This window comes from Aquarana catesbeiana, linkage group LG05 (genome assembly GCF_042186555.1).
Source record: "Aquarana catesbeiana isolate 2022-GZ linkage group LG05, ASM4218655v1, whole genome shotgun sequence".
Classification (NCBI taxonomy): Eukaryota; Metazoa; Chordata; class Amphibia; order Anura; family Ranidae; genus Aquarana; species Aquarana catesbeiana.
This window is the reverse complement of record NC_133328.1, coordinates 592393984-592421490: the sequence shown is the minus strand read 5'-3', so window position 1 is coordinate 592421490 and position 27507 is coordinate 592393984. Positions and strand designations below refer to the sequence as shown.

Sequence of the window (27507 nt, the reverse complement as noted above, 5' to 3'; positions counted from 1 at the left end):
CCGGCTGAAATCCAACATACTCTACATGTGGGCGAGTACATCTATCCCATATCTGGGAATTCAGATTGCCCCAAACCCAAAACGACTGATTGACTTAAACTACCTAACCTTCTCTTGAAACGTACTCACCCTACTGAAATCACTACTCAGCATAGGCCTCTCTACACTGGATGGTATAGCTACCTAAAATGATTATCCTAATCTCCTCTACTTATTTCGAGCACTCATTCTGCCTCTCCCTCGCTCCCTCCTAACCTCAATCCAGTCAACTAACTAAATATATTTGGAACTCTAAACCCCCTAGATGTGCTGGCTACATACTCACTAGGCCCCATAGAAAAGGCTGAGTGGGATTGCCCCATATTGGCAATTACTACTACGCCTCAATATTAGATCAACTTTACTTTTGGTGGCATCCTACACCCGAAAAATATGGTCCACCATAGAAGCCTCATACCCACATCCTGCTACCCTATCAGACTACCTCTTACTAAAGACAGCTGGATATTCTCCAACCCTTCGGAAAATTAACCCAATGATCTCTGCCTCACTGTTGGCCTGGTGAAAACTTTTAAATGTATACCCCCAAAACTCGCCTAGTAGATCACTACCAATACCACTAAGAGCCATATCTTCCTGCATCCCTGATTTGAACCTCTCCCAGTTGCATTCTGCTGGTATTCTAACCATTGGTGACATGAAAAACCATGGTTTGCTGCATACATTTGAAGCTCTCCCAGATAAATTCAAGCTCCCTAGCTCAGAAGCTTTCACATGTACGCAATCTCCCACCATAGTAAATATCCCCATACCAATATACCAATATTACTTCACTACCCCATGCCCCAGCAGAGGTATCTCCCTGATGTACTTGTGCCTTAGCGACACCTGACCCCGCACCCAAGTATATTCCTTAAACAGATGTGCTGAAGAATTGAATGTCCCTCTCACCCAAGACCAGTGGCAACGAGCATTTACAGAAACCTTTAAAGCATCTCACTGTACCAACCACTGGGAATCCTACCAAAAGACCATCCACAGATGGTACTTAACACCCTACTGACTGATCTAAAATGTACCCAGGCCACCCACCATCCTGCTGGAGAAACTACGGCAGTATAGGCTCCATCACACATACCCTATGGTTTTGCAAATCCCTAAGTTCCTTCTGGAATCAAGTATTTGCTTTGGTCTCCTCCATCACTGGGACATCTTGGTCCCCGACTCCTGCACTAGCCCTCCTACATATTGGCATAGAAAATTTTCCACCTCAATCTAGATATGCAGTCCTCCACTTACTTTATGCTTCCAAATTAAACATTACCAGACTATGGAAAACTACTACAATCCCCTCCATTTCAAGCACTATTGCTGATCTCAACTACCAGTGCGAAATGGAAAGGATAGTAGCTAGGAAAAACTTGCACTTAGGAAAATTTATGGCTATGGGGTCACTCTGGTTACAACATCCAAAATGTACTGTTCAAGTTTAACTATACCGATATGAAATGCTCATTGAACATCTATGTCTTTATCTCCGATCCGCTGGTTCCCTTCTTCCTCCTCCTTCCTTCTATCCCTATCCCTTACCCCCCCTCCTTCCCACCCCTTCTCCATCTAGATCCTTTCCCTAATCGACTACCTTGGTTCACCCACCCCATTTTGAATCTAATGCCCTGTACACACGATAGGATTTTCCGACAACAAAATCCATGTTTTTTTTCCGACGGATGTTGGCTCAAACTTGTCTTGCATACACACGGTCACACAAAGTTGGTCGGAAATTCCGAACATCAAGAACGCGGTGACGTACAACACGTACGATGAGCCAAGAAGAATTAAGTTCAATAGCCAGTGCTGCTCTTCTACTTGATTCCGAGCATGCGTGGAACTTTGTGCATCGGAATTGTGTACACACGATTGGAATTTCCGACAACGGATTTTCTTGTTGGAAAATTTGAGAGCCAGCTCTCAAATTCCGATGGAAAATGTCCGATGGAGCCTACACATGGTCAGAATTTCCGACAACAAGCTCCTATCAAACATTTTCCGTCGGAAAATCCTATCGTGTGTGCGGGGCATTACTGTTTGCATTTAACACGTTGCTTGTTAGAAGAGCTTGTTTCTAGTTGGAACATTTGTTTCTGTTATTACAGTTATGGCTATAACATGTATGTACCTTTCTGAACCTCCAATAAAGAACTATATTAAAATAAAATAAAATTAAAAAGTAATACATAATGAATGCTCTATTTCAGGCAGACAATTTAATCTACTTAGGTGTTTATTACAAAAACAAATATTTGATATAGGATTATTATTATTATTATTATTATTATTACTGTGGGGACGGAATGTATTCAGACCCCCTTAAATTTTTCACTCTTTGTTATATTGCAGCCATTTGCTAAAATCATTTAAGTTCATTTTTTTCCTCATTAATGTACACACAGCACTCCATATTGACAGAAAAACACAGAATTGTTGACATTTTTGCAGATTTATTAAAAAAGAAAAACTGAAATATCACATGGTCCTAAGTATTCAGACCCTTTGCTGTGACACTCATATATTTAACTCAGGTGCTGTCCATTTCTTCTGATCATCCTTGAGATGGTTCTACACCTTCATTTGAGTCCAGCTGTGTTTGATTATACTGATTGGACTTGATTAGGAAAGCCACACATCTGTCTATATAAGACCTTACAGCTCACAGTGCATGTCAGAGCAAATGAGAATCATGAGGTCAAAGGAACTGCCTGAAGAGCTCAGAGACAGAATTGTGGCAAGGCACAGATCTGGCGAAGGTTACAAAAAAATGTCTGCTGCACTTAAGGTTCCTAAGAGCACAGTGGCCTCCCTAATCCTTAAATGGAAGATGTTTGGGATGACCAGAACCCTTCCTAGAGCTGGCCGTCCGGCCAAACTGAGCTATCGAGGGAGAAGAGCCTTGGTGAGAGAGGTAAAGAAGAACTTAAAGATCACTGTGGCTGAGCTCCATAGATGCAGTCGGGAGATGGAGGAAATTGTAGAAAGTTAACCATTACTGCAGCCCTCCACCAGTCGGGGCTTTATGGCAGAGTGGCCCGACGGAAGCCTCGCCTCAGTGCAAGACACATGAAAGCCCGCATGGAGTTTGCTAAAAAAACACCCGAAGGACTCCAAGATGGTGAGAAATAAGATTCTTTGGTCTGATGAGACCAAGATAGAACCTTTTGGCCTTAATTCTAAGTGGTATGTGTGGAGAAAACCAAGCACTGCTCATCACCTGTCCAATGCAGTCCCAACAGTGAAACATGGTGGTGGCAGCATCATGCTATGGAGGTGTTTTTCAGCTGCAGGGACAGGATGACTGGTTACAATCGAGGGAAAGATGAATGCGGCCAAGTACAGGGATATCCTGGACGAAAACCTTCTCCAGAGTGCTCAGGACCTCAGACTGGGCCGAAGGTTTACCTTCCAGCAAGACAATGACCCTATGCACACAGCTAAAATAATGAAGGAGTGGCTTCACAACAACTCCGTGACTGTTCTTGAATGGGCCAGCCAGAGCCCTGACTTAAACCCAATTGAGCATCTCTGGGGAGACCTAAAAATGGCTGTCCACCAACGTTTACCATCCAACCTGACAGAACTGGAGAGGATCTGCAAGGAGGAATGGCAGAGGATCCCCAAATGCAGGTGTGAAAAACTTGCTGCATCTTTCCCAAAAAAACTCATGGCTGTATTAGATCAAAAGGGTGCTTCTACCAAATACTGAGCAAAGGGTCTGAATACTTAGGACCATGTGATATTTCAGTTTTTCTTTTTTAATAAATCTGCAAAAATGTCAACAATTCTGTATTTTTCTGTCAATATGGGGTGCTGTGTGCACATTCACGAGAAAACAAATGAACTTAAATGATTTTAGCAAATGGCTGCAATATAACAAAGAGTGAAAAATTTATGGGGGTCTGAATACTTTCCGTCCCCACTGTATTGTTACTACTCTTATTTGGGATTTTGATTTAGTGCAATCAGTAATTAATAAAGATAAATAAAACAGCCAAATTACAATACCATTCAAGGCAAGAGGATTGGGAGGATCACTTTCAGTTGTAGAGACATGATAGGCTTCCTGTACAGAGTTTTCAGGAATTGTCTAAAGGCAGACAGAGGAAGGAAGGAAGTATGGAGCTCCAGAGGATGAGAGAGGCTCCAGAGAAGTCCACGATGTGAGCAAAAGAAGAGGTGACTAGGAAGCTGGAGAGAAGGAGATTTTGGGAGCAAATAGCACAGTTTGAGTAATATTTTGAGTCAAAACAAGGTTGGTGATGTAGCTGGGTGCAAATTTGCAAATGGATTTGTATGTTGTAAATATTTAAAATTTCATTTGGGTGATCAAAAGCAAGTGGAGGGAATGGCATAGAGGGGTGGCGGACACTGAGCTGTTAGTAAGGTGGATGAGTCTGGCAGCAGCATTCATGATAGACTTGTGAAGAGGTAGGGCAATGAGGAGGGTGTTACAATAGTTGAGGTGAGAGATAACAAATTAATGAATTATTGTAGCAGCTTGGTGGTGCCAGTGGTTAAAAAGGGGCATGTTTTCGAATTGTTACAAAGGTAAAGGTGGCTAAATATGGACAATGATTGGATGAGGGGCTAAAAGGAGATCAGAGTCTAGAATTACACCTATCACCTTGGTATTGAGAAGGGGGTAGCTGTGCTACTGAACTGAAAGGAAAAGTCAGGAGAGGGGCACAAGAGAAGGAAACATTGAAAGCTTAGTTTTTGAAAGACTGGGTTTTAGGAGGGGGGTGTGACATCTATAATGATATATCAGTTAGTGAATCAATGATGTGCTTGCTAAGAGCATGACTATGCCTTTGACACTTCTGGTGTCCTTTGGTTTTAGCAGCCAGGGCTTAATTAGTGGCCAAGTCATGGCAGGACAAGGGTGAAATTTTGTCATAGAGGAAATCAGTAGCAGAATAAAGAAGAGATGGTGTGAAATGACAAATGTTTCTTTGGGTAACTACTGGTTGGAGGGATGGGTGGAAGAAAAGGTGAGCATGAAACTGATAAGGTTGTGATCAGAGAAAGGAAAAGGGTATTGAAGGGGTTGCAGGGAGTGCAAAAGTTGGAGAATACAAGGTCAAGGGTGTTGGCATCAGAGAAGTGTTTACCCAGTGATTTAGGTCAAAGGTTTAGGTTAGATTGAGAAATCTAGAGGTAGTCAGGGTGTCAGCATGAACAGGGATGATAAAATCAGCAAGAATTATAATTAGTATAGGCAAGTAGGGTAGCCAGACAGAAAAGTTACCAAAGATGCAGGACACCAGTCCTAGATGCTGATAAATCAAATGCATCTTAGGAGAAAGTGGAGAAAAAGAAAAGTACAGTGAGCTTTGAAAGAGTAAAGGGATAGAGAGGGAGGTATAGAAAGATCAACTTCTGTACAACCACCTTGCCCATGCAAGGATTGAAATTTGGCTAGCCCCTGCTGAGCGGGTCATATTTTGATCCATGTATGGCTGGCTTAAAACAGGTGGTGGTCTGATCAAACAAAATAAGAAGGTAAATCGATCTCATTAATATAGAAAAGATAAACAGTTATAGGTTTATTCAGTGTATCAGTGTTACAGAGGACTGCAGAAACAGTTTTACACAGGATGAGTTTTACATAGATAGCCAGTAAAGAAGAGGTTAATTCAGTGTATCTGTGAAGGAACAGAGAAGAGGAGATGAGAAGATGAATTAACGGTCTGTAGCCATGTTTGATTTCCATGACACTTATGTCAAAATTGATAGCTTGGGGGAAATGGACATGGTAAGAGTGCCAATGCCCCCTGGCAAAGGTAGAAACAGTACCTGATTCTGTCTTGATATCAGACTTTTGTAACCAGTTGGAGTTCTCTGGACTCGGAAGTATAAAAAGCACCATAAGCCTTTTCTGCTTTGCTAGCTTTTGATAGAATGTAGAAAAGTCAAAACTTCTGTCAAATTCTTTTTATTTTATGCTAGTTTGCCCTTTTTGCAAGATATCTACTTAATTCCTGTCTCTTTTGTGGGACTACTTACTTCCTGTCTATTTTGAACCCTAAATCTAATATGGGGGGGATTGACCAAAACTGGTGCACACAGAATCCAGATGCAGCTATGTATATTAACCAGCTTCCAGGTTTTATTGTAAAAGCATAATTGAAGAGCTGAAGTTAGAAGTTGATTGGTTAATTTGCACAGTTACACATATTTTCTGTACTTGCAGGATGTACAGCAATGTATCAGCAGCTAGACAGAGTTTGATCACTAACCTGACCCAGCCTGTGATTGAACATTCAAGAAATAACAGAATACTTATGTGGCAACCCCCTTTTCTCTTCTTCTGTGGGCATGCATGTAAAAAGATTTTTTCCAGACTGAAGCAAAATACAGCTAAGCTCCAAGCAGATATAAAAACAAAATGTATTGTGGAGCTAAACTCAAATATTGAGACACGCTATGTTATATAGAACATCAAGTTCAGTGTGCCTAAGTGTGCCTAAACAATGCCCTAAAATTCTGTAGCTTTTATACAGAATTCATCTTGAAAAAACAGTGCACTTACTGCTATGTGAGTGTGTCTAGGAGACAGTCTTTCCCTTTTTTGGGTTCCTCCAGTATATACTAGGGAAATTAGCAATTTTAGTCTCTACAAATCATGTCAAGTAACCACTGACATCCGGAGCCACCAAGACAAAGAACATTCTTTACACTGATCACCAGTGTAATAGGGTCCTTCTCCCATTGACCACCAGTGTAAGAGAACCCGTTTCCCTATGACCATCAATGTAAGATGGTTCTTCACTCTCTGACCACCAATCTAAGGGGGTCCTTCTCCACTGACAAACAATCTAAAGGATTTTACTGTCCACCAGTAAAGATGGCACTTTACTGACCATCAATGTAAAGTGATATTTTTCCACACACTGCTACAATTTTTCCTGTCTGCATTGCTTTTATGACCTTTATTACTAGTATTTGTTTTGTCTTTTAATACTGAAAATAATTTTGGCCCTTGGCGTCAAATACTTTAACCACTTCAGGACCAGAAGATTTTCCCTCTTAATGACCAGGCCATTTTTTGCAATACGGCACTGCATTGCTTTAACTAACAATTGTGCATTCGTGCGACGTTGTACCCAAACAAAATGTATGTCCTTTTTTTCCCATAAATAGAGCTTTCTTTTGGTGGTATTTGATCACCTCTGCAGTTTTTAATTTTTGCGCTATAAACAAAAAAAGAGTGACAATTTTGAAAAAAAAAAAAAACAATATTTTTTACTTTTTGCTATAATAAATATCCCCAAAAAATGTAAAAAAAAAAACAAATTTCTTCATCAGTTTAGGCCAATATGTATTCTTCTACATATTTATGGTAATAAAAGTCCCATTTTTATCATTTTTTTACTAGTAATTGTGGCGATCAGCGATTTTTAGTGGGACTACGACATTGCGGCGGACAGATCGGACACCTAACTGACATTTTTAACACTTTTTTGGGAACCAGTGACATTATTACAGTAATCAGTGCTAAAAATATGCACTGTTATTGTACTAATGACACCGGCAGGGAGGGGGTTAACACTAGGGGTGATCAAGGTGGTAAATGTGTTCCCTGGGTGTGTTTGCTAACTGTATGGGGAATGGTGTGACTGGGGAAACACACAGATCTGTCTTCCTGCATAACAGAAAGACAGGATCTGTATGATCTCCTTTGTCAGAACAGGGATTTGCCTTGTTTACACAGGCAGATCCCCATTCTGTCACTGAGGGGAATGATCACGGGTGGCTGGCGGACATCGAGTCTGCCCCACCCCTGATTGGCTCCCCCGCTAGCCAGTGGGCACCCCTGCGCCCACAAATCGCCATTTATGAGCCAACGTACAATGACTGTGGTAAGCGAGATCGAGCCACATTGCTACAGTACAACTGCGACGGCTCGTCAACTCCTTAACCAGTTAAGTAAACCACATTGTTTAACCACTCCAGCCCCGGAAGGATTTGCCCCCCTTAATGACCAGATCATTTTTTGCGATATGGCACTGTATCACTTTACCTGACAATTGCGCGGTCGTGCGTTGTTGTACCCAAACAAAATTAACATCCTTTTTTTTCCCACAAATAGAGCTTTCTTTTAGTGGTATTTGATCACCTCTGCGGTTTTTATTTTTTGCACTATAAACAAACAAAGAGCGACAATTTTGAAAAAAGATTAAAAAATTAACTTTTTGCTATAATACATATACAAAAAAAAATTAAAAAAAACAAATTTATTCATCAGTTTAGGCCGAGATATATCTTCTACATATTGTTGGTAAAAAAAAAAATCGCAATAGGCGTAAATTGATTGGTTTGCGCATAAGTTATAGCGTCCACAAAATAGGGGATAGATTTATGACGTTTTTTAAAATTTTTATTTGTTTTACTAGTGATGGCGGCGGTCTGCTATTTTTAGCGGGACTGTCACATTGCGGGGGACAGATCGGACACTTTTGACATTTTTTTGGGACCATTGACATTTATACAGCGATCAGTGCTACAAATAGCCACTGATTACTGTGTAAATGTCACTGGCAGGGAATGGGTTAACACTAAAACAAAATAGATTATAGCTCACACTTACAAAAATCACATTTAAATCCTGCAAGGCTATTTAAAAACACCTGAACATATTCAAAAATATGGGGATTTGATCACACTATATGGTCATATAGTGCTGAGCCCACTTACTGCATCAAAGTACCCCATTATCAGTGGGCCCTACACTAGTAATAGATTGAAGTCTCAACCATGGGAGACAAACTCCTCTTTATGGGAGAACTGAAAGGACTCCTCCTATAACACTGTTGGACACTAATAAGAGGTAATGGAGGTAATGAAGGGGGGTTGGGGTGCTCCAGCCCAAGGAACCTGATTAGGGTTCATACAATATACAAACAGCAGACTTGGGGGGCACACCCTAAAATGCATTTACATTCAAGATTGTGCTGCTATAAGATGGCAAACAAAACAAAATAAAATATAGCGCACACATACAAAAATTACATTTAAATCCTGCAAGGCTATTTAAAAACACCTGAACATATTCAAAAATATGGGGATTTGGTCACACTATATGGTCAACACTAGGGGGGCGATCAAGGGTTTAAATGTGTTCCCTAGGTTTGTTCAACTGTAGGGGGGATGGGCTGCCATACAGCTACGGCAATTCGCACAGGAGAGCCGACCTGCCGCCCCATAACGACAGCGGCTGGTCGGCAAGTAGTTAATGTATTCTTATATCTTGTTGTTCACATCAACGTACCCTGAGCTTTAGATATAGTAATTATTAGTTAAGGTTTCCTGAGACCTCAAAGTTTTTTTTTTTTTAAGGGTTTTTTCATGTTATAAAGTTTGAGAATGGCTGGTTTAGGCTTTTCTGTTCCTACAGTCTTAAGCCTCACACACACGATCGGATTGTTCGCCAACAAAACCGTGAAATTTTGTCTGAAGGGCGTTGGCCCAAACCTGTCTTGCATACACACGGCCACACAATTGTTGGGCAAGAAAAAAAAAAACGTAGTGACGTACTACATTGTTTTTTCAGCTCTTTAGTGCCACCCTTTGGGCTCCTTCTGCTAATTTCATGTTAGTAGAAGTTTGGTGAGTGTAGATTCATGCTTTTCATTTCGCACTTTTCATTTTGCACTTTTCAGGTCGTTTCTAAACGGTCGTTCGTCAACCAGGCATGTTGCGGAATCGGTGGAGATAACGTGTTATTTATTATTGACCTTGGAGTTATTGCTTTGACATTATTTTTTGGTTGAATAATGATTTGATTTGGTATATTTTCTATATTTTTGGATGCAGAGAATGCACTTTTTGGTTAAGTTCTAATGCACAATTAAAAAATTGTGTAGAATAATACTTGGCTATGTGTTTTACTTCAAATGACAGTTTGGGAGTAGGCAGTTACATTTAAAAAAATACAATGTAAAATTGACAAGGAACACCAACATAGTTGTATCTGATCTTAAAAACTTAAAAACTAGGGGATAATGGTGTTGTGATATCACTAGAAAAAAAAAGCCTTTGAAAATGTGTTTGCAAAAATTCTATCAGTATCACCAGCAAAGCAGCTTCATTATTATCCCATTAAAGCAGAAAAGAATTGTGCGCTGTATTTCGAGATTTCATAATTTTCCACGTCACAAATGTTAATTCTCCATTACGAACGCTAGTTTACAAGATCTTGCTCCCGAGCATGCGTGTTTGAACTTTGGACTTTGGTCCGACTGACTTGTGTACACACGCTCGGAAAGTCCAACAACAGACATTTGTTCGCGGCAAATTTTAAAACATGCTAGCCAACAACAATTGTCTGATGGAGCATACACATGGTCGGATTAACCGCCAACAGCCTGTCGTCACACATTTCCCGTCGGAAAGTCAGATTGTGCGTACGAGGCTTTAGAGGAGTATATCTGCAGAATAAGAAAGGTGGAGTGAGATTTGGTGTTGTCACTATCATAATTCTCACTGTTCTCTTTGCTGGAAACACTGACATGGGAAAGCAAAGCCCTACCTCAACCAAATATGGCTGTTTCCATATAGATAACAGAACAAGGCATGGTAATTCAGTATAGGGGAAAGATCAGATGCAGACAAACCACAGGCATAAAAAGTGTTTCTAATGCCACGTACACACGACCGGTTTTGCCGTCGGAATAAACTCTGAAGGTTTCTCCAACGGAACTCCGACGATATTCCATTCAAGCGGTCTTGCCTACACACGGTCAAACCAAAGTCCGACCGTCCCGAACGAGGTGACGTACAACACGTACGACGGGACTAGAAAAAGGAAGTTCAATAGCCAGTAGCCAATAGATTCCGTCTCATACTTGCTTCAGAGCATGCGTCGTTTTTGGTCCGTCGGAACAGCATACAGACGATCGGTTTTCCCGATAGGAATTGGTTCCGTCGGAAATATTTAGAACATGTTCTATTTCCAGGTCCGTCAGAATTTTCGAAAAAAGTCCGATGAGGCACACACACGATCGGAATATACGATAAAAAGCTTCCGTCTGACTTTTTCTGTCGGACTTTCCGCTCGTGTGTACATGGCTTAAATCAATTTTTATCCTAAATAGAGTAGGAAATTGTTAATGCCACTGTCAGTTTTTTTTCCTGCCATCTATGACCTGCTGGGGACACAACAGAAGTAAGAAGAAATATCTTACTAGTTCTAAAAATATATAACTGGATTAAATTGTGTTTTTTAAATTTTATTTATGCTACAGATTGAGTTGCAATTAGCTTCAGCCAGAAAATATCTATTGTTCAGTCACAAAGCTGCTGATATACATTATATTCACCAACAAAGCAGAGCTGCACAACCAAAAGAAGAGCATGTGATTGGCGAGTAGCAGCAGCATTGTATTTATAACTACTGTGTGATCTCACCCAGATGGCAAATGTAAAGTTCTTTGTAGGTGTGATCACTTTTTCTGGTATATGTGTGAGATCGGGATCTGACTTTCACTGCAAACAACGCGCAGTGCAAAAAATAGGCAGTGAAAGGAAAAATAAATCCAGGAATCTCAAAAGCCCTGAAATACAGACAATACTAACATTATTTGTGAGGATATAAATTCCAGTCATTCGTTTTGACTGTTCTGGAGTATTGGTACCATATAATGTAAAGAAGAGATTAGAAGAGAACATTTTTTATTCGTATTGTAGATCAACTCCCACAGCATCAAGGCAGGCTTTATAATCTGCCCCTCATGTCATTGATAATTTCTAGGTAAAATGACGACCAATTAGTAATCTACTAATGATGTCTATAAAACATTGAAATGTTCATCGAAAGCAGCTGAATCTTGAGGACTGTAGTAAGATTACCATCCCTGTTACGCTTCAGCCCATCACTGGTAGGGTTTCCAGTGTTCAGTCTGAAACACAACATAGTCTTCATTAAACACTTATCTTCATGTCTCACTTCCACCAGAAGACAAAATTTATTTTTGAGGTTAGTGGATAGAGCCGTGCAAAACCTTCTATTTGCCATGTGACCACATCTACAACCAGAACCATTGGTTTGTAGCACAGATACAGTCTAATCTCATATTTAACCATTTCCTCAAACTGTGTACAGCAGTTTCAGACTTGTTTAGTCTTCAGGCCCATACACACGATCGGACTTTTTGACAACAAACATGCAAATTAGCTGTTTTAAGGCAACAGCCGACCGTGTGTACGGTCCATCGGACAAACTTTTTCGGTTTTCATCGGACAAATGGCTGTACGAACAGACAAACTTGGCGGCAACAAAAGTCCGACGTCGGCAAGTCCAATCGTGTGTACACAAAACCATCGGACTTTAGTACAAAGTACAAACAGGCATGCTCAGAACCAATGCAAAAGATCAGACAATACAGAAGTTGACCAAAGGGTGGCGCCGGAGAATTGAACGTCCTCTTTTGAAGTGTCGTCAGTACACTGAAAAGTCACTATGTTCGTGTTTTTTGCCTAAAAAGTCCTGCCGTGTGTATGTTTAACAAGTTCACGGCCAACGCCCTTTGTACAGAAATCCACGGGAAAGTTTGTATAAAGTCCGATCGTGTGTACAAGGCTTTAAGCAGAACAGTTCATGGAAACAACAGTCTGTGAAGCAGGGCTTGGGGGCAAGGAAAAGCTATAACCAGGGAGGTTATGGTAAGGTGGGCCAAAAGGAAAAAGCCCTTTATGGATCTTTATATTGTTTATATCACCACCTGCTTATTTGTTTACAACTTTAAAACTCCAATTAGAAGAGCCAACATCCTGGTAAATCTTTAATTTCCCATTAAGTTAAGAAATGCCATATTCCAAGCGCCGTGCACAACGTTGCTTAACTTCAGCTCCTTGGCTTAAGAATTCACAACTATTTTGCACAGGGAATTTTTTTCTCTTGACAGTAAAAATAAAATTACATTTCTTATTTACTTTAAAAGCTTTGCTTTCTATACACAAGCACTGGTTGTATTTTTGATTATTACCTCTATGCAGCTGGGTTGCAGAATCCTGGGGTGGAGAGCATAAAACAGCCTTGGTGCTCTGCCAAGAAATATTTACATACATAAAATTTAGCTTTTAGAGACTAAAGGAGCTGAAAAATATTTGCAGTTATAATGGATATTTTTTCTAAAACCAACATTTTTATGATAAACATTTTAACTGTTTAGTGAGAAAGTTTTGGAGACAAAGTTTGTCTTTTAACGTTTTTAAACCTCAGTGGACCTAAAACAAATGTTAGTTTTCAGGAATAGGAACAATTATTTTTTCAACCATTAACAGAACATTTAGATGATGTATTACAGGCACTATTACACTCCAATACTCATGCACAAACATTATTATAATTATTATTATTATACAGGATTTATATAGCGCCAAAAGTTTGCGCATCACTTTACAACATGAGGGCAGACAGTACAGTTACAATACAATTCAATACAGGCGGAATCAGAGGGCCCTGCTCAAAATACATCCATACATACACACATACACAATATATACAATATCTCGCAAAAGTGAGTACACCCCTTACATTTTTGTAAATATTTTAGCTTTTCATGTGACAACTCTAAAGAAATTACACTTTGCTACAATGTAAAGTAGTGAGTGTACAGCTTGTATAACAGTGTAAATTTGCTGTTCCCTCAAAATAACTCAACACACAGCCATTAACGTCTAAACCTTTGGCAACGAAAGTGAGTACACTTCTAAATGAAAATGTCCAGATTTGGCCCAAAGTGACAATATTTTGTGTGACCACCATTATTTTCCAGCACTGCCTTAACCCTCTTGGGCATGGAGTTCACCAGAGCTTCACAGGTTGCCACTGGAGTCCTCTTCCACTCCTCCATGATGACATCACGCAGCTGGTAGATGTTAGAGACCTTGCACTCCTCCACCTTCCATTTGAGGATGCCCCACACAAGGCTCAATAGGGTTTAGGTCTGGAGACATGCTTGGCCAGTCCATCACCTTTATCCTCAGCTTATTTAGCAAGGCAGTGGTCATCTTGGAGGTGTGTTTGGGGTCGTTATGTTGGATTACTGCCCTGCGGCCCAGTCTCCAGAGGGAGGGGATCATGCTCTGCTTCATTATGTCACAGTACATGTTGGCATTCATGGTTCCCTCAATGAACTGTAGCTCCCCAGTGCCGGCAGCACTCATGCAGCCCCAGACCACGACACTCCTACCACCGTGCTTGACTGTAGGCAAAATACACTTGTCTTTGTACTCCTCACCTGGTTGCAGCCACACACGCTTGACACCATCTGAACCAAATAAGTTTATCTTGGTCTCATCAGACCACAGGACATGGTTCCAGAAATCCATGTCCTTAGTCTGCTTGTCTTCAGCAAACTGTTTGCAGGCTTTCTTGTGCATCATCTTTAAAAGAGGATTCCTTCTGGCACAACAGCCACACAGGGCAATGTGATGCAGTGTGCGGCGTATAGTCTGAGCACTGACATGCTGACCCCCACCTTTTCAACCTCTGCAGCAATGTTGGCAGCACTCATATGTCTATTTCCCAAAGACAACCTCTGAATATGATGCTGAGCACATGCACTCAACTTCTTTGGTCGACCATGGCGAGGCCTGTTCTGAGTGGAACCTGTCCTGTTAAACTGCTGTAAGGTCTTGGCCACCATGCTGCAGCTCCGTTTCAGGGTCTTGGCAATCTTCTTATAGCCTAGGCCATCTTTATGTAGAGCAACAATTCTTTTTTTCAGATCCTGAGAGTTCTTTGCCATGAGGTGCCATGTTGAACTTCCAATGACCAGCATGAGAGAGTGAGAGCAATAACACCAAATTTAACACACCTGCTCCCCATTCACACCTGAGACCTTGTAACACCAATGGGTCACATGACACTGGGGAGGGAAAATGGCTAATTGGTCCCAATTTAAAAAAATAATTAAATTAGGGGTGTACTCACTTTTGTTGCCAACGGTTTAGACATTAATGGCTGTGTGTTGAGTTATTTTGAGGGGACCGCAAATGTACACAGTTATACAAGCTGTACACTCGCTACTTTACATTGTAGCAAATTGTCATTTCTTCATGTTGTCACATGAAAAGATATAATAAAATATTTACAAAAATGTAACTCACTTTTATGAAATACTGTGTGTATATATATATATATATATATATATATATATATATATATATATATATATATATATATATATATATATAGGCAGGTGTGAAAAAATGCAGTAAATTAAGAATGATTTCGGGAATAGAAGTGTTAATAGTTTAATTTTATCAATTAACAAAATAAATGGAAAGTAAATGAACAGAAGAGAAATCCAAATCAAGTCAGTATTTGGTGTGATCACCCTTTGCCGTTGCTAAAATAGAATCAATTGTTCAAGTCTTCTAGGTACATTGCATGCAGTTATTGAAGGAATTTGGCAGGTAGGGTAAACATCTTCAAGAACTTCCAATGGATCTTCAATGGCCTCAAAAATGTCTGTCTCTTCACGTGGACCCAGACAGAGGCAATGATGTTGTGTTCAGGGTTCTCTGGGGGCCAAACCATCACTTCCAGGACTTCTTGTTCTTTTTTACACAGAAGATAGTTCTTAATTACATTGGCTGCATATTTGGGGTTGTTGTCCTGCTGAAGAATACATTTGGGGCCAATCACATGCTTCCCTGATAGTATAGCATGATGGATAAGTATCTGCCTGTATTTCTCAGCATTGAGGATACCATTGATCCTGACCAAATCTTCAACTTTATTTGCAAAAATGCAGCCACAAATTTGCAATGAACCTCCACCATGTGTCACTGTTGCCTGCAGACATTCATTATTGTACCACTCTCTAGCCCTTTGCGAACAAACTGCCTCCTGCTACAGCCAAATATATCACATTTTGACTTGGTCCAAAACACTTGCTGCCATTTCTGGTGAGCCAGTGGGGAGAGAGAGAGACCCAGGAGAGCCGCTGCTCTCATGCACATTGCTGGATCAAGATGGGGCTCAGGTAGGTATAAGAGGGGCTGGGGGGGGATCTGCACCCAGAAGGTTTTTTTACCTTAATGCATAAAAAAACTTGAGCCTTTAGGACCACTTTAAGAATTGGTTAGCTCACTGTAGAATGCCAGCAGTGGGTGGGCCTATTCCCCATCACTGATATTGTAGGATGCCATTGGTGGTGGGGGTGGGGGGATTTGGAAGTCAGCAAGGGGGTTAGAGGTCCTAAATATTCCTTATTTGCCACCCACGTAAAGGAGGAATGCATGGGAGGTATACAACACCTACTCTATTGCCATAATGTCTGAGGGTTGCAATGGAAACGTTGCTGCTGGGGATATAGGTAAAACAAGTTGAACTTTCATTCAGCACCTCAGAATATCACTATAACTGCAAGCTCCACCAAAATATTTAAAACTCTATGCAAAATGAGCGGAACTTAATTATTTAATAGCTTGTAGGCTAGATAGGAGTTTTATTTAAATTGAAGAGGAACTTTACTTTTCTTAGCGGATAAGGTCAACTATGTTACTTTAAATACCCAATCAAGGGCAAACTTAGCAGAGATAACAGTTTTTTGCTTGCACATAATTGGATGGTTGAGGTGAACACAGTATTTTCTTCTTCTTCAAGCTAAGTGAAGTTTAAATTTGTAAAGCAAACATTCTCTTCTGATAAATTAATCCAATTTTTCCAAAACAACTATAACAGCCTGGATAAGTGTCTTATTGCAATGACTATTTGCTCAGGCTTTCAAAAGTTAATAATAATGGTTCCAAAGTCTTTAATTACTGGTTGGTTTAAGAGTAAACTATAATGACTTTGTTGATGTTTCAAACATTGAAACTTGTGTTTTAGATAATTTTTTTATATATATATTTTATTTTGTAATATTTTTAATATTTGTTTTTACAAATAAATATGTACTGCATTACGAAGAAATGACCAAAACACTATAGCTTTTCTAAATATTGAGAACAGTAAAAGATCTTTACTTCCATGTTTTTAGTCCTGGATTTACTGTTTGGATTACAAATTCCCAAGTAGTCACCAACACCAGTCTGGAGGACTAGGCCGACTTCTCAGTCGTTAACCAGTACTATAGAAGGGATGGACTGCACCTAAATGAGGAGGGTGCAGATCAGCTGGGAATGAAGGTGGCCAAAAAGTTAGAGGGGTTGAGGGTCCAGAGGTAGAGATAGTCAGCGTGGAAAATATTCCAGAGGGTAGTACTGGGGGCATTAGTGATAGGTTGACCAAAGCACATAAACTCAAGGTAAGTATAGTAACAAGTCCTAGTTGCAATCTCGGAACACCCAATAAGAGGATAACATGCGATCGGTCTAAACTACGTGGCATGTTCACCAATGCCAGGAGCCTGGCGGACAAGATGGGTGAACTAGAGATACTGTTGTATGAGGAGGATTTGGATTTTGTGGGGATTTCAGAGACCTGGTTCAACAGCTTTCATGATTGGCTGGCAACCATTCAAGTGTATACCCTTTATCGCAAAGATAGAGAGGGTAAAAATGGGGAAGGGGTATGCCTATATATCAAGAATGATGTACAAGTGAGTGTCAGAGATTACATCACTAAGGGAGCTAGGGAGGAGGGAGGAGGTGGAATCCTTATGGGTAGGGCTCCTAAGGGGAAAATAATACAGGGAGTATGCTATAGGCCCCCTAACCTGAGGGAGGAAGGGGAGACAGATCTCCTATCCCAAATTGGATTAGCTGCAAGGATGGGAAGTGTTATCATAATAGGGGATTTTAATTATCCAGACATAGACTGGTCATACATCTAAGGCTCGTTAGTTCCTAAATGTCTTGCAGGACAATTTTATGGGTCAGATGGTAGATGCACCAACTATAAAGCGTTACTGGATCTACTGATTACCAACAATACAGACCTGATCACGGATGTGGATATACGGGGCAATCTAGGTAACAGCGATCATAGGTCGATTGGCTTCATTATAAATCACACAAATAGGAAACATAAGGGGAATACAAAGACACTGAATTTCAAAAGAGCCAACTTCCCTAAACTACGAACCTTGCTAGAAGGCATAAATTGGGATAAAATCTTAGGAACAAAGAACACGGAGGAGAGATGGGTTTGCTTTAAGAGCATATTAAATAAGGGCATTAGCCAATGCATCCCATTGGGTAATAAATTTAAAAGAGTGAACAAAAGTCCTGGATGGCTTAACTCCAATGTAAAAATGCATATAAAAGCAAAGGAGAAGGCCTTCAAAAAATACATGGTTGAGGGATCATCCTCAGCTTTCAGACTTTATAAAGAATGCAAGAAGAAATGTAAGGTTGCAATAAGGACAGCTAAGATAGAACATGAAAAACACATAGCGGAGGAGAGCAAAAAATCCCAAGAAATTCTGTATGTACACAGTAAAAAAGGGAGGACAGACCATATTAACCCCATAAAGAATGAGGAAGGATATCTGCTTACAAAGGATGGGGAGATGGCAAAGGTATTGAATTTATTATTCTCCTCAGTCTTCACAAGGGGGGCTTCAGTAACCAAAACTGCAGTGTTTACCCTCATGACACATCACAGTAAGCACCTCCATGGTTAACAGAGGACAGAATTAAAATTAGACTTGGGAAACTTAACATTAATAAATCACCGAGACCAGATGGCTTGCACCCGAGAGTACTTGGGGAACTCAGTCAAGTAATTGCCAGACCATTGTTCCTAATTTTTACTGACAGTCTACTGACTGGAATGGTACCAGCTGATTGGAGAAAAGCTAATGTAGCACCAATATTTAAAAAGGGCCCAAAATACATCCCTGGGAATTACAGACCAGTTAGCCTAACATCAATAGTATGTAAACTCTTGGAGGGGATGATAAGGGACTATATACAAGATTTTAGTAATAAAAACGGTATCATTAGCAGTAATCAGCATGGATTCATGAAGAATTGTTCTTGCCAAACCAATCTATTAACCTTCTATGAAGAGGTGTGTTGCCATCTAGATAAAGGAAGGCCTGTAGATGTGGTGTATCTGGATTTTGCAAAAGCATTTGACACAGTTCCCCATAAATGTTTACTGTACAAAATAAGGTCCATTGGCATGGACCATAGGGTAAGTACATAGATTGAAAACTGGCTTCAAGGGCGAGTTCAGGGGGCGGTGATAAATGAGGAGTACTCAAAATGGTCAGGGGTGGGTAGTGGGGTCCCCCAGGGTTCTGTGCTGGGACCAATCCTGTTTAATTCGTTCATAACTGACCTGGAGGATGGGGTAAACAGTTCAATCTCTGTATTTGCGGACGATACTAAGCTAAGCAGGGCAATAACTTCTCCGCAGGATGTGAAAACCTTGCAAAAAGATCTGACCAAATTAATGGGGTGGGCAACTACATGGAAAATAAGGTTCAATGTAGAAAAATGTAAAATAATGCATTTGGGTGGCAAAAATATGAATGCAATCTATACATTGGGGGGAGAACCTCTGGGCAATCTAGGATGGAAAAGGACCTGGGGGTCCTAGTAGATGATAGGCTCAGCAATGGCATGCAATGCCAAGCTGATGCTAACAAAGCAAACAGAATATTGGCATGCATTAAAAAGGGGATTAACTCCAGAGATAAACGATGATTCTCTCGGTCTACAAGACTCTAGTCCGGCCGCACCTAGAGTATGCTGTCCAGTTCTGGGCACCAGTTCTCAGGGAGGATGTACTGGAAATGGAGCGAGTACAAAGAAGGGCAATAAAGCTAATAAAGGGTCTGGAGGATATTAGTTATGAGGAAAGGTTGCGAGCACTGAACTTATTCTCTCTGGAGAAGAGACGCTTGAGAGGGGTAATGATTTCAATTTACAAATACCTTACTGGTAACCCCACAATAGGGATAAAACTTATTCGCAGAAGGGAGTTTAACAAGACTCGTGGCCACTCATTAAAATTTGAAGAAAAGAGGTTTAATCTTAAACTACGTAGAGGGTTCTTTACTGTAAGAGCGGCAAGGATGTGGAATTCCCTTCCACAGGCGGTGGTCTCAGCAGGGAGCAGCAATAGTTTCAAGAAACTATTAGATAAGCACCTGAACGATCACAACATACAGGAATATACAAGGTAATAATGACATATAATCACACACATAGGTTGGACTTGATGGACTTGTGTCTTTTTTCGACCTCACCTACTATGTAACACATCACTTGCATATTTGGTAAAATTAGCTTTTTTTTCCAGTGTAAAACAAATCATCAACAATTCACCTCACTGGGGTTCTTTTGTGAAGGTGCAAATATATTAGCACATTATATTTTTCTACTTTGAGCCCTCTCTGCTGAGATACCCCATGTCTGGCAGTTGTGATTCTATTAATACTCCTCTTGGCCATTCATCATGAGTAAATATCAGCTTGGACTATTGAGCTCTGTAAACAACAGCCTTTTTTCCAGTGGCAGTAAGCAAGGAGTTCTGGTCTAAAAGTTAACGTTAATGTACACTTGCATGAGGGAACACATTCATGCTAAGAAATGGTGGGACCTTGCATGTTAATACAAGGGTGGCTTTAAAGTACAGTGCTTTGTACAGGAAAACTCACAGTATTACCCCTCTTATTCTGCTTGTTACTGTAAGAATACAATATGTGTTACTCATTTGTTTCAAAATTTGTTTAGATAATGCATAGTACAACCTCTGTAATAGCTATGTTTATTTCATATAAAAAGTGTAACTAAAATCTAAATGAAAAAAAGGCTAGCAAACAGGCTCCTCGTTGTAGGAGAGGCATGCAGTTTGAGCCCAGATTTGGGTTTTAAGATCAAAGTTGCACAGACATTTGTTTTTCCTGAGAGGGCACTGGCTCAGTATTTTTTTTAAGTGTGTGTTTGCTTGTTAAAGTGGTTGTAAACCCACTTAAAAAAAAACAAAAGAAACTAACACCTGCAAGACAAAGGCATAATGAGCTAGTATGCACATACATGCCGTTGCTTCAGTTTGTGTCAGTGCGCATGTGCCGATGACATTGGCACATGCAAATACAGTGTGCAGGTTTAGGAGATATCCTGGGTAGCTACAGGTAAGCCTTATTATAGGCTTACCTGTAGCACAAAGTGGTCTGTAATGCCGCGTACACACGACCGGTTTTGCCGTCAGAACAAACTCAGAAGGTTTCTCTGACGGAACTCCGAAGGAATTCCATTCAAGCGGTCTTGCCTTCACACGGTCATACCAAAGTCTGACCAAAGTCCGACCATCCAGAACACAGTGACGTACAACACTTACTACGGGACTTGAAAAAGGAAGTTCAATAGCCAGTAGCCAATAGCTTCCATCTCATACTTGCTTCAGAGCATGCGTCATCTTTGGTCTGTTTTCCCGATAGGAATTGGTTCCGTCGGAAATATTTAGAACATGTTCCATTTCTAGGTCCGTCAGAATTTTTGAAAAAAAAAGTCAGATGAGGCATACACATGATCGGAATAGACAATGAAAATCTTTCATCAGACTTTTTCTGTCGAACATTCCGCCCGTGTGTACGCGGCTTAAGGGTTTACAACCATTTTAATATCTTGTGCAGGTTTGGCACTGCTTTCCGCAAGAAACAAAGGTCTTTGATTTTGTAACTGCAGCTCCCATTTAAAAAAAAAAAACAAGATAATAAATCTTGTTATTGTCTGAACTTTTTTTCCCTCTATTAGCTGAGGATTATTTTGGTTTGCTTTTTATTCATGGTGAGCAGTAAGCCTACTTCTAGGCTTTCCCCTTTACTTTCATAAACAAGCTCTTCAACCCATCCTTATGTTTAGCCTTTGGTATGCTATCTTCTGCATATCTAAGTATGTAGATTTTTCTCTCAGTTTTTTTAATTGTAAGCTTCTGACTCGTGTTAGCTTGCATTTTGCATAATATATTCTATTTGTAAGTTGAATAATAAGAGACAATATAAAAGCACAGTAGTACCCCTCTCCTCTCTAGCTATCATTATCAGATTACATCTCTCACTGATCTGACCACAAACAAGTAAACTCTGGTTACTGTGAGTTACTGTAATGCTGTGTTGTTATTCTCTTGGCCTCTACTGAGAGATTAATGAGGAATCCACTAATAATTCCTGATCTACATTCCTGTTGCAGTGACAAATTTCAGGTGTTTCCTTATTGTTAAGCCTAGTACACGCTGCTAGTTTGTTTCAATCAACCCAGCAGGCTGAACGAATAAAAAAAAATACAGTTCAGGTCAGAGCCACTGTACTAACAATTCAATGTTAGTACAGTGATATCCCCTGCTGTTCTATTGGGTTCTGATAGGGGGAAGGCCCCCCTGCCAGAACACTCTGGTCAGCGCTCTCAGCTATTGGCTGAGAGTGCAGACCAGGACCTGGACGACAGACCTTTTTGGGCCGGGTTCTGTTGAAGGGGCATAACTGAAAAAGGTCTGCCGTCCAGGTCCCGGTCTGCTGACCAGAGTATTCTGGCAGGGGGGCCATCAGAACTTCTGTCGGACCGGCTGTTGTATACATGGGCCAAATGTCGGCCAGGTTCTTTTGAAGAGGCCGATGCCGCCCGACATTTGGCCCATGTACAGGGCTTTAGTCTAGGTGACAGTGAAGATGTGAAACCCCCTCTCACAGACAAAAATAAAGACCATAGTTGCTAACCATTTCCCTACCAAAAACTAAAAAAAAAAAGTTTTCAGCTTTAGAAGTTGGATAGGTTGGCATAATTATTTACCAGAGTAGGAAAATATTAGCACCTCCCTTAAATTGTCATTGTTATCTGTGTTCTAGCTGGGGAGAGTCAGCCTCTTTATTTGAAATCCGGGACAGAAAGTGATTTTAAACCAGGACAGGAGGAGAGAGGTATATCTTCAATTAGCAAATTTGTTCTAGTGACAAAAGGGGATTTGCAATCATTGTGAAGACATTTCTGATCACTTCCCAGTGTGTCCTTGGGACAGGAAGTGAACGGAAATCCCCCCCCCCCCCGTGGGACAGGATTTTTAAATAACCTTATGCTTTCCAAAAAAAAAAAATGCTGTAGATACTGGTTTCCACTGAAATTGGACTTATGCCGCGTACACATGGCCTGACTTCCCGACAGAAAAAGTCAGATGGGAGCTTTGGGTCAGACATTCCAACCATGTGTATGCCCCATCTGACTTTTTCTGTTGGCATTTCCGATGGACTCAGATATAGAACATGTTCTAATGCCCTGTACACACAAGCGGACTTTTCGACCGGACTGGTCCGACGGACCGAGTCCAGCGGACAATCCAATCATGTGTGGGCTTCACCGGACCTTCAGCGGACTTTTCCAGTCGAAAATCTGACGAACTTTAGATTAGGAACTTGCTTTAAATCTTTACGTCGTAACTTCGCCGGACCCAGAAATCTGCTCGTCTGTATGCTAGTCCGACGGACAAAAACCGACGCTAGGGCAGCTATTGGCTACTGGCTATCAACTTCCTTATTTTAGTCCGGTGTACATCATCACGTACAAATCCATCGGACTTTGGTGTGATCGTATGTAGGCAAGTCCGTCCATCAAAAGTCCGCCGGAAAGTCCGTCGGACCAGTCCGGTCGAAAAGTCCGCCCGTGTGTACATGGCATAAATCTTTCCATCGGAAATGCCGACGGAGTTTAGCCCGTTGGCAAGTCCACTCGTGTATGTGTATGACTGGGGAATCACTGGGCAAGTCCGCTCAAATGTGTATGACTGGGGAATCACGCATAGACCTCTCTTGGGTGCAGTGACTGACGTGAATAGTTCAGTGTTCTCTGTGAAGCAATACAATAAAGATTGTCAGTGCTACATAATTAAAATTCTACATCCCCAATTCCAAAAAAGTTGGGATGCTGTGTAACAGAAAAACAGAATGCAGTGATGTTACTTACCTGTTGCCAATTAACCTAATTAGTTGCAAAATGTTCTTCCAGCTCTTCCTTGTTAGTCCCACCTATTTTGTCAGCTTTTTGTTGCCCTGTCCCAACTTTTTTGAGACATGTTGCTACCATCAATTTCAAAATTACCTTATTTTTTTCTTAAAATTATAAACTTCCTCATTTTAAATATTTGATATGTTTTCTATTTTCTATTGTGAATAAAATGTGGGTTTATGAGATTTGCAAATCATTGCATTATGTTGTGTGTAGATTTTACACCCAACTTTTTTGGGAATTGGGGTTGTATATCTAGATACTTCATCTGGAAATAATATTAAACAGTCTTCCGGTATAAAGACGATCTTAAGTATAATTATAATAAAAATAAAGGCAGATTAAAAAAAAAACAGTTTGTGTGTTTTTTCAATCAGATTATCACTTTTATTATCTCACACAAATATTTTTTATGATGGTCCAACCCCATAAATAATGACAATTCAAATCACATCTAAAATTCAACAACAGTAGATATAGCCTTTGGTATGATTTCTTAATAAAAAAAAATACATAATAAAGTTCAAACACCCATAACTCATTTCTTATAGCCCTAAACATAAATAATTAAAATACATTCATTTCTTTTTGACTGCTGCTCATGAGATTGTGAAACATTAATATACGAGAAAAATAATTATTATTAAATACATTTGTTCATCATTTAACCTTCCCTGTTATTGCAACGCTGATGCCACAGGCAGCTAGTTATTAAAATTCTTATCAGCCTCCCATAGGATCAGGTCTGTGGCAGAACACGGTCAAAAGGAAATACATATGTATTAATATTCAACAGAGCATGGAATGAAAATGCAAAGCATTTGAAGTAAGAGCTTTACAGGTTATAAGTTTTTTAGCTCACCCAGCAAGAAAACAGGGCTGTATTATGAAACCCAATATATATATATATATATATATATATATATATATATCCTATTATTGTGTCTGCAACTTAATATTTTCCAAGCCACTGCAAACTGCAAAGCACTTGTTGCTACAGTAATGGGAAAGCCAGGCCATGGAGCTGGGTACAGAAGCATAAGCGTAAGTCCTGCTTGACAGGATTTGAAAGGACAGATCTGCTGATGGTTAATAACAGGGAAAGATGTGGTGTGAGGAGTTATGCCGCGTACACACGAGCAGACTTTTCAGCATCAAAGGTCCGACGGTCTTTCCAACGGACTTTCGACGGAGTTACAATGGACTTTCGAACGACCGGACTTGCCCACACACGAACGGACTAAAGTCCGGTCGAAAGTCCGTTGGTTTGAACGTGATGACGTACGAAGGGACTAGTATAAGGAAGCTCATAGCCAGTAGCCAATAGCTGCCCTTGCGTCCTTTTTTTTCCGTCGGACTAGCATACAGACGAACAGATTTTTTGGACTCGAGTCCGTCGGAAAGATTTGAAACATGTTCTAAATCTAAAGTCCATCTTATTTTTGACAGAAAAAGTCAGCTGAAGGTCCGATGAAGCCCACACGCAGTCGGATTGTCCGACGGATTTGTTCCGTCGGACCAGTCCGGTGGAAAAGTCCGGTCGTGTGTACACGGCTTTAGACACTTCCAGTGATTGAAGCTCCATGTGGTGTTAGAAGAGTAGGGGAGATGGAGTAAGGAGGGTTAAGAGACCACCTAGTGTTCAGACGTGTGATGCATTGTCAGATGAGCATATTGCCCTTAGTTATATTATTTTTCCAGACTAGGACCAGGTGTACAGAATACTGATAAGGTATTATTTGTAACTACTGATTTGTGACTGCAGCTGGGCGAGGTCTTAGGGTCTTTGAGGAACCAGAGTTAATAAAGATAGGGCTGGTATGGTGCCCCTTCATTATGGTCATTATTGTCTAGTTTGGGTCCAAAATTGCATCTGCATAGGTTTGGCACATACATTGAGATCTTTGTGTGGGACTGTAGGAAAACCAAACAGAAGGGTGCAAATGCCTAGTGCATTACCAAAAGATTTACTGTATTGTTATATACACATGAGCCAAATACTCACAAATGAAGAAAGATGCAAGCACTGTATCACACCAATCACAGATCCAGTGCTGGTGGAGTGTTTCCTGATCCAATGCACCACTTTGGCAACCCGCTGCATTTTGATGGACGTACCACCTTCCTCAGAGCTAGATCTGCTTGCAGTGCCAGCCTGCTGCTGTCAGTCAACTCCAGTGAGGAGAAAGTGGGGGTGGGGCCGACCCACAGTGTATGTGTCTATAGACCAGTGTTTCTCAACTCCAGTCCTCAAGGCGCCCCAACAGGTCATGTTCTCAGGATTTCCCTCAGATGAAACGGCTGTGGTAATTACTAAGGCAGTGAAACTGATCAAAGCACCTCTGCAGAATAATGGAGAGACTGAAAACATGACCTGTTGGTGCGCCTTGAGGACTGGAGTTGAGAAACACTGCTATAGAAAAATGTAGCCCAGCTTGGGATTGAGCCTGCACATCTGCCTCGATAGCAAGTGGCTTGCTATGGGGGCAGACACAGAATAGGAGGAGCCAAGATCACCAGGGAAGGGGAGACCAGAAGGGGAGGTTCAGGGCCTCTCTGTGCAATGCTATTGAACAGAGCAGGTAAAGATAACATATTTGTTATTTGAAATAAAAATAAAAAAAACAAGCTTTACAATCACCTTAATCAATATGTACCAAATAACCTTTTTACTATTCCTTTGCAGGTTTGAAGTCTTTAGGATTGACAATTGCCCAGTGCTATGAAGAAGTAGGTCTGTTACTTCTCTTCTTGTCAGTGGGTATCTCCATATTCTCCGCCCTGGAGTATGCTGTTGAATTCAACGTCCCTGACACAACCTTTACCAGTGTACCAAGTGCCTGGTGGTGGGCGACAACCTCAATGACGACTGTTGGTTATGGTGATATCAGGCCAGACACAACATTTGGTAAAATCGTTGCCTTTCTGTGCATCTTGTCGGGGATTTTAGTCTTAGCATTGCCCATTGCCATTATAAATGACCGCTTTGCTGCCTGTTACTTTACATTAAAGATGAAAGAAGCCGCACTCAGACAGAGGGAAGCATTGAAGAAACTCATGAAAAATATAAGTACGGAATCGGACATAAATGTGAACCTGCGAGACATTTATGCCAAAAGTATCATGGAGATGTTACGACTAAAAACCAGAGAGCGAGCAAGTACGAGAAGTAGTGGTGGAGATGATTTTTGGTAACCCATGATGTTTTTTTATACAGTATTAAATGTATAATTTCCTTTCTGTGTCTTTTATTTGCAGGTAGTGTGAGGTGTCCAGACATGCTTATAGAATTGCTCACTTTTTATGATTTAGCATTTCAACAGTGACCACATTATGTAGGGACAGGAAGTAATGGGAAATCTCTCCACTGGGTACCGAAAGTATGTTTTTTAGTAAACTGTGCAGGGTTAGTATTTGGTGTCTCTGTCTTTATGTCCAAGTGACAACAGCTACTGCTGTCACAGGAATAAGAAGTGAAGTAAACCATCTCCAATGGGGCCATGGAAAGCAATAGAAATGTGGCAGAAGTATTTTCTTTTCCCAAGTCTA

At 40.6% G+C, this 27507-nt stretch overlaps 1 protein-coding gene across 1 annotated transcript in view; it reads left to right on the top strand.

Moving 5' to 3' along the window:
- The window catches only part of KCNV1 (potassium voltage-gated channel modifier subfamily V member 1), a 71025-nt gene extending 43764 nt beyond the window's left edge, over positions 1–27261 (top strand). The window contains exon 2 of the mRNA XM_073632168.1: positions 26645–27261. Within this exon, the coding sequence (XP_073488269.1) occupies positions 26645–27153 (509 nt within the window). The 3' untranslated portion in view covers positions 27154–27261. The remainder of the gene's footprint in view (positions 1–26644) is intronic.
- The last annotated feature ends 246 nt before the right edge of the window (positions 27262–27507 follow it).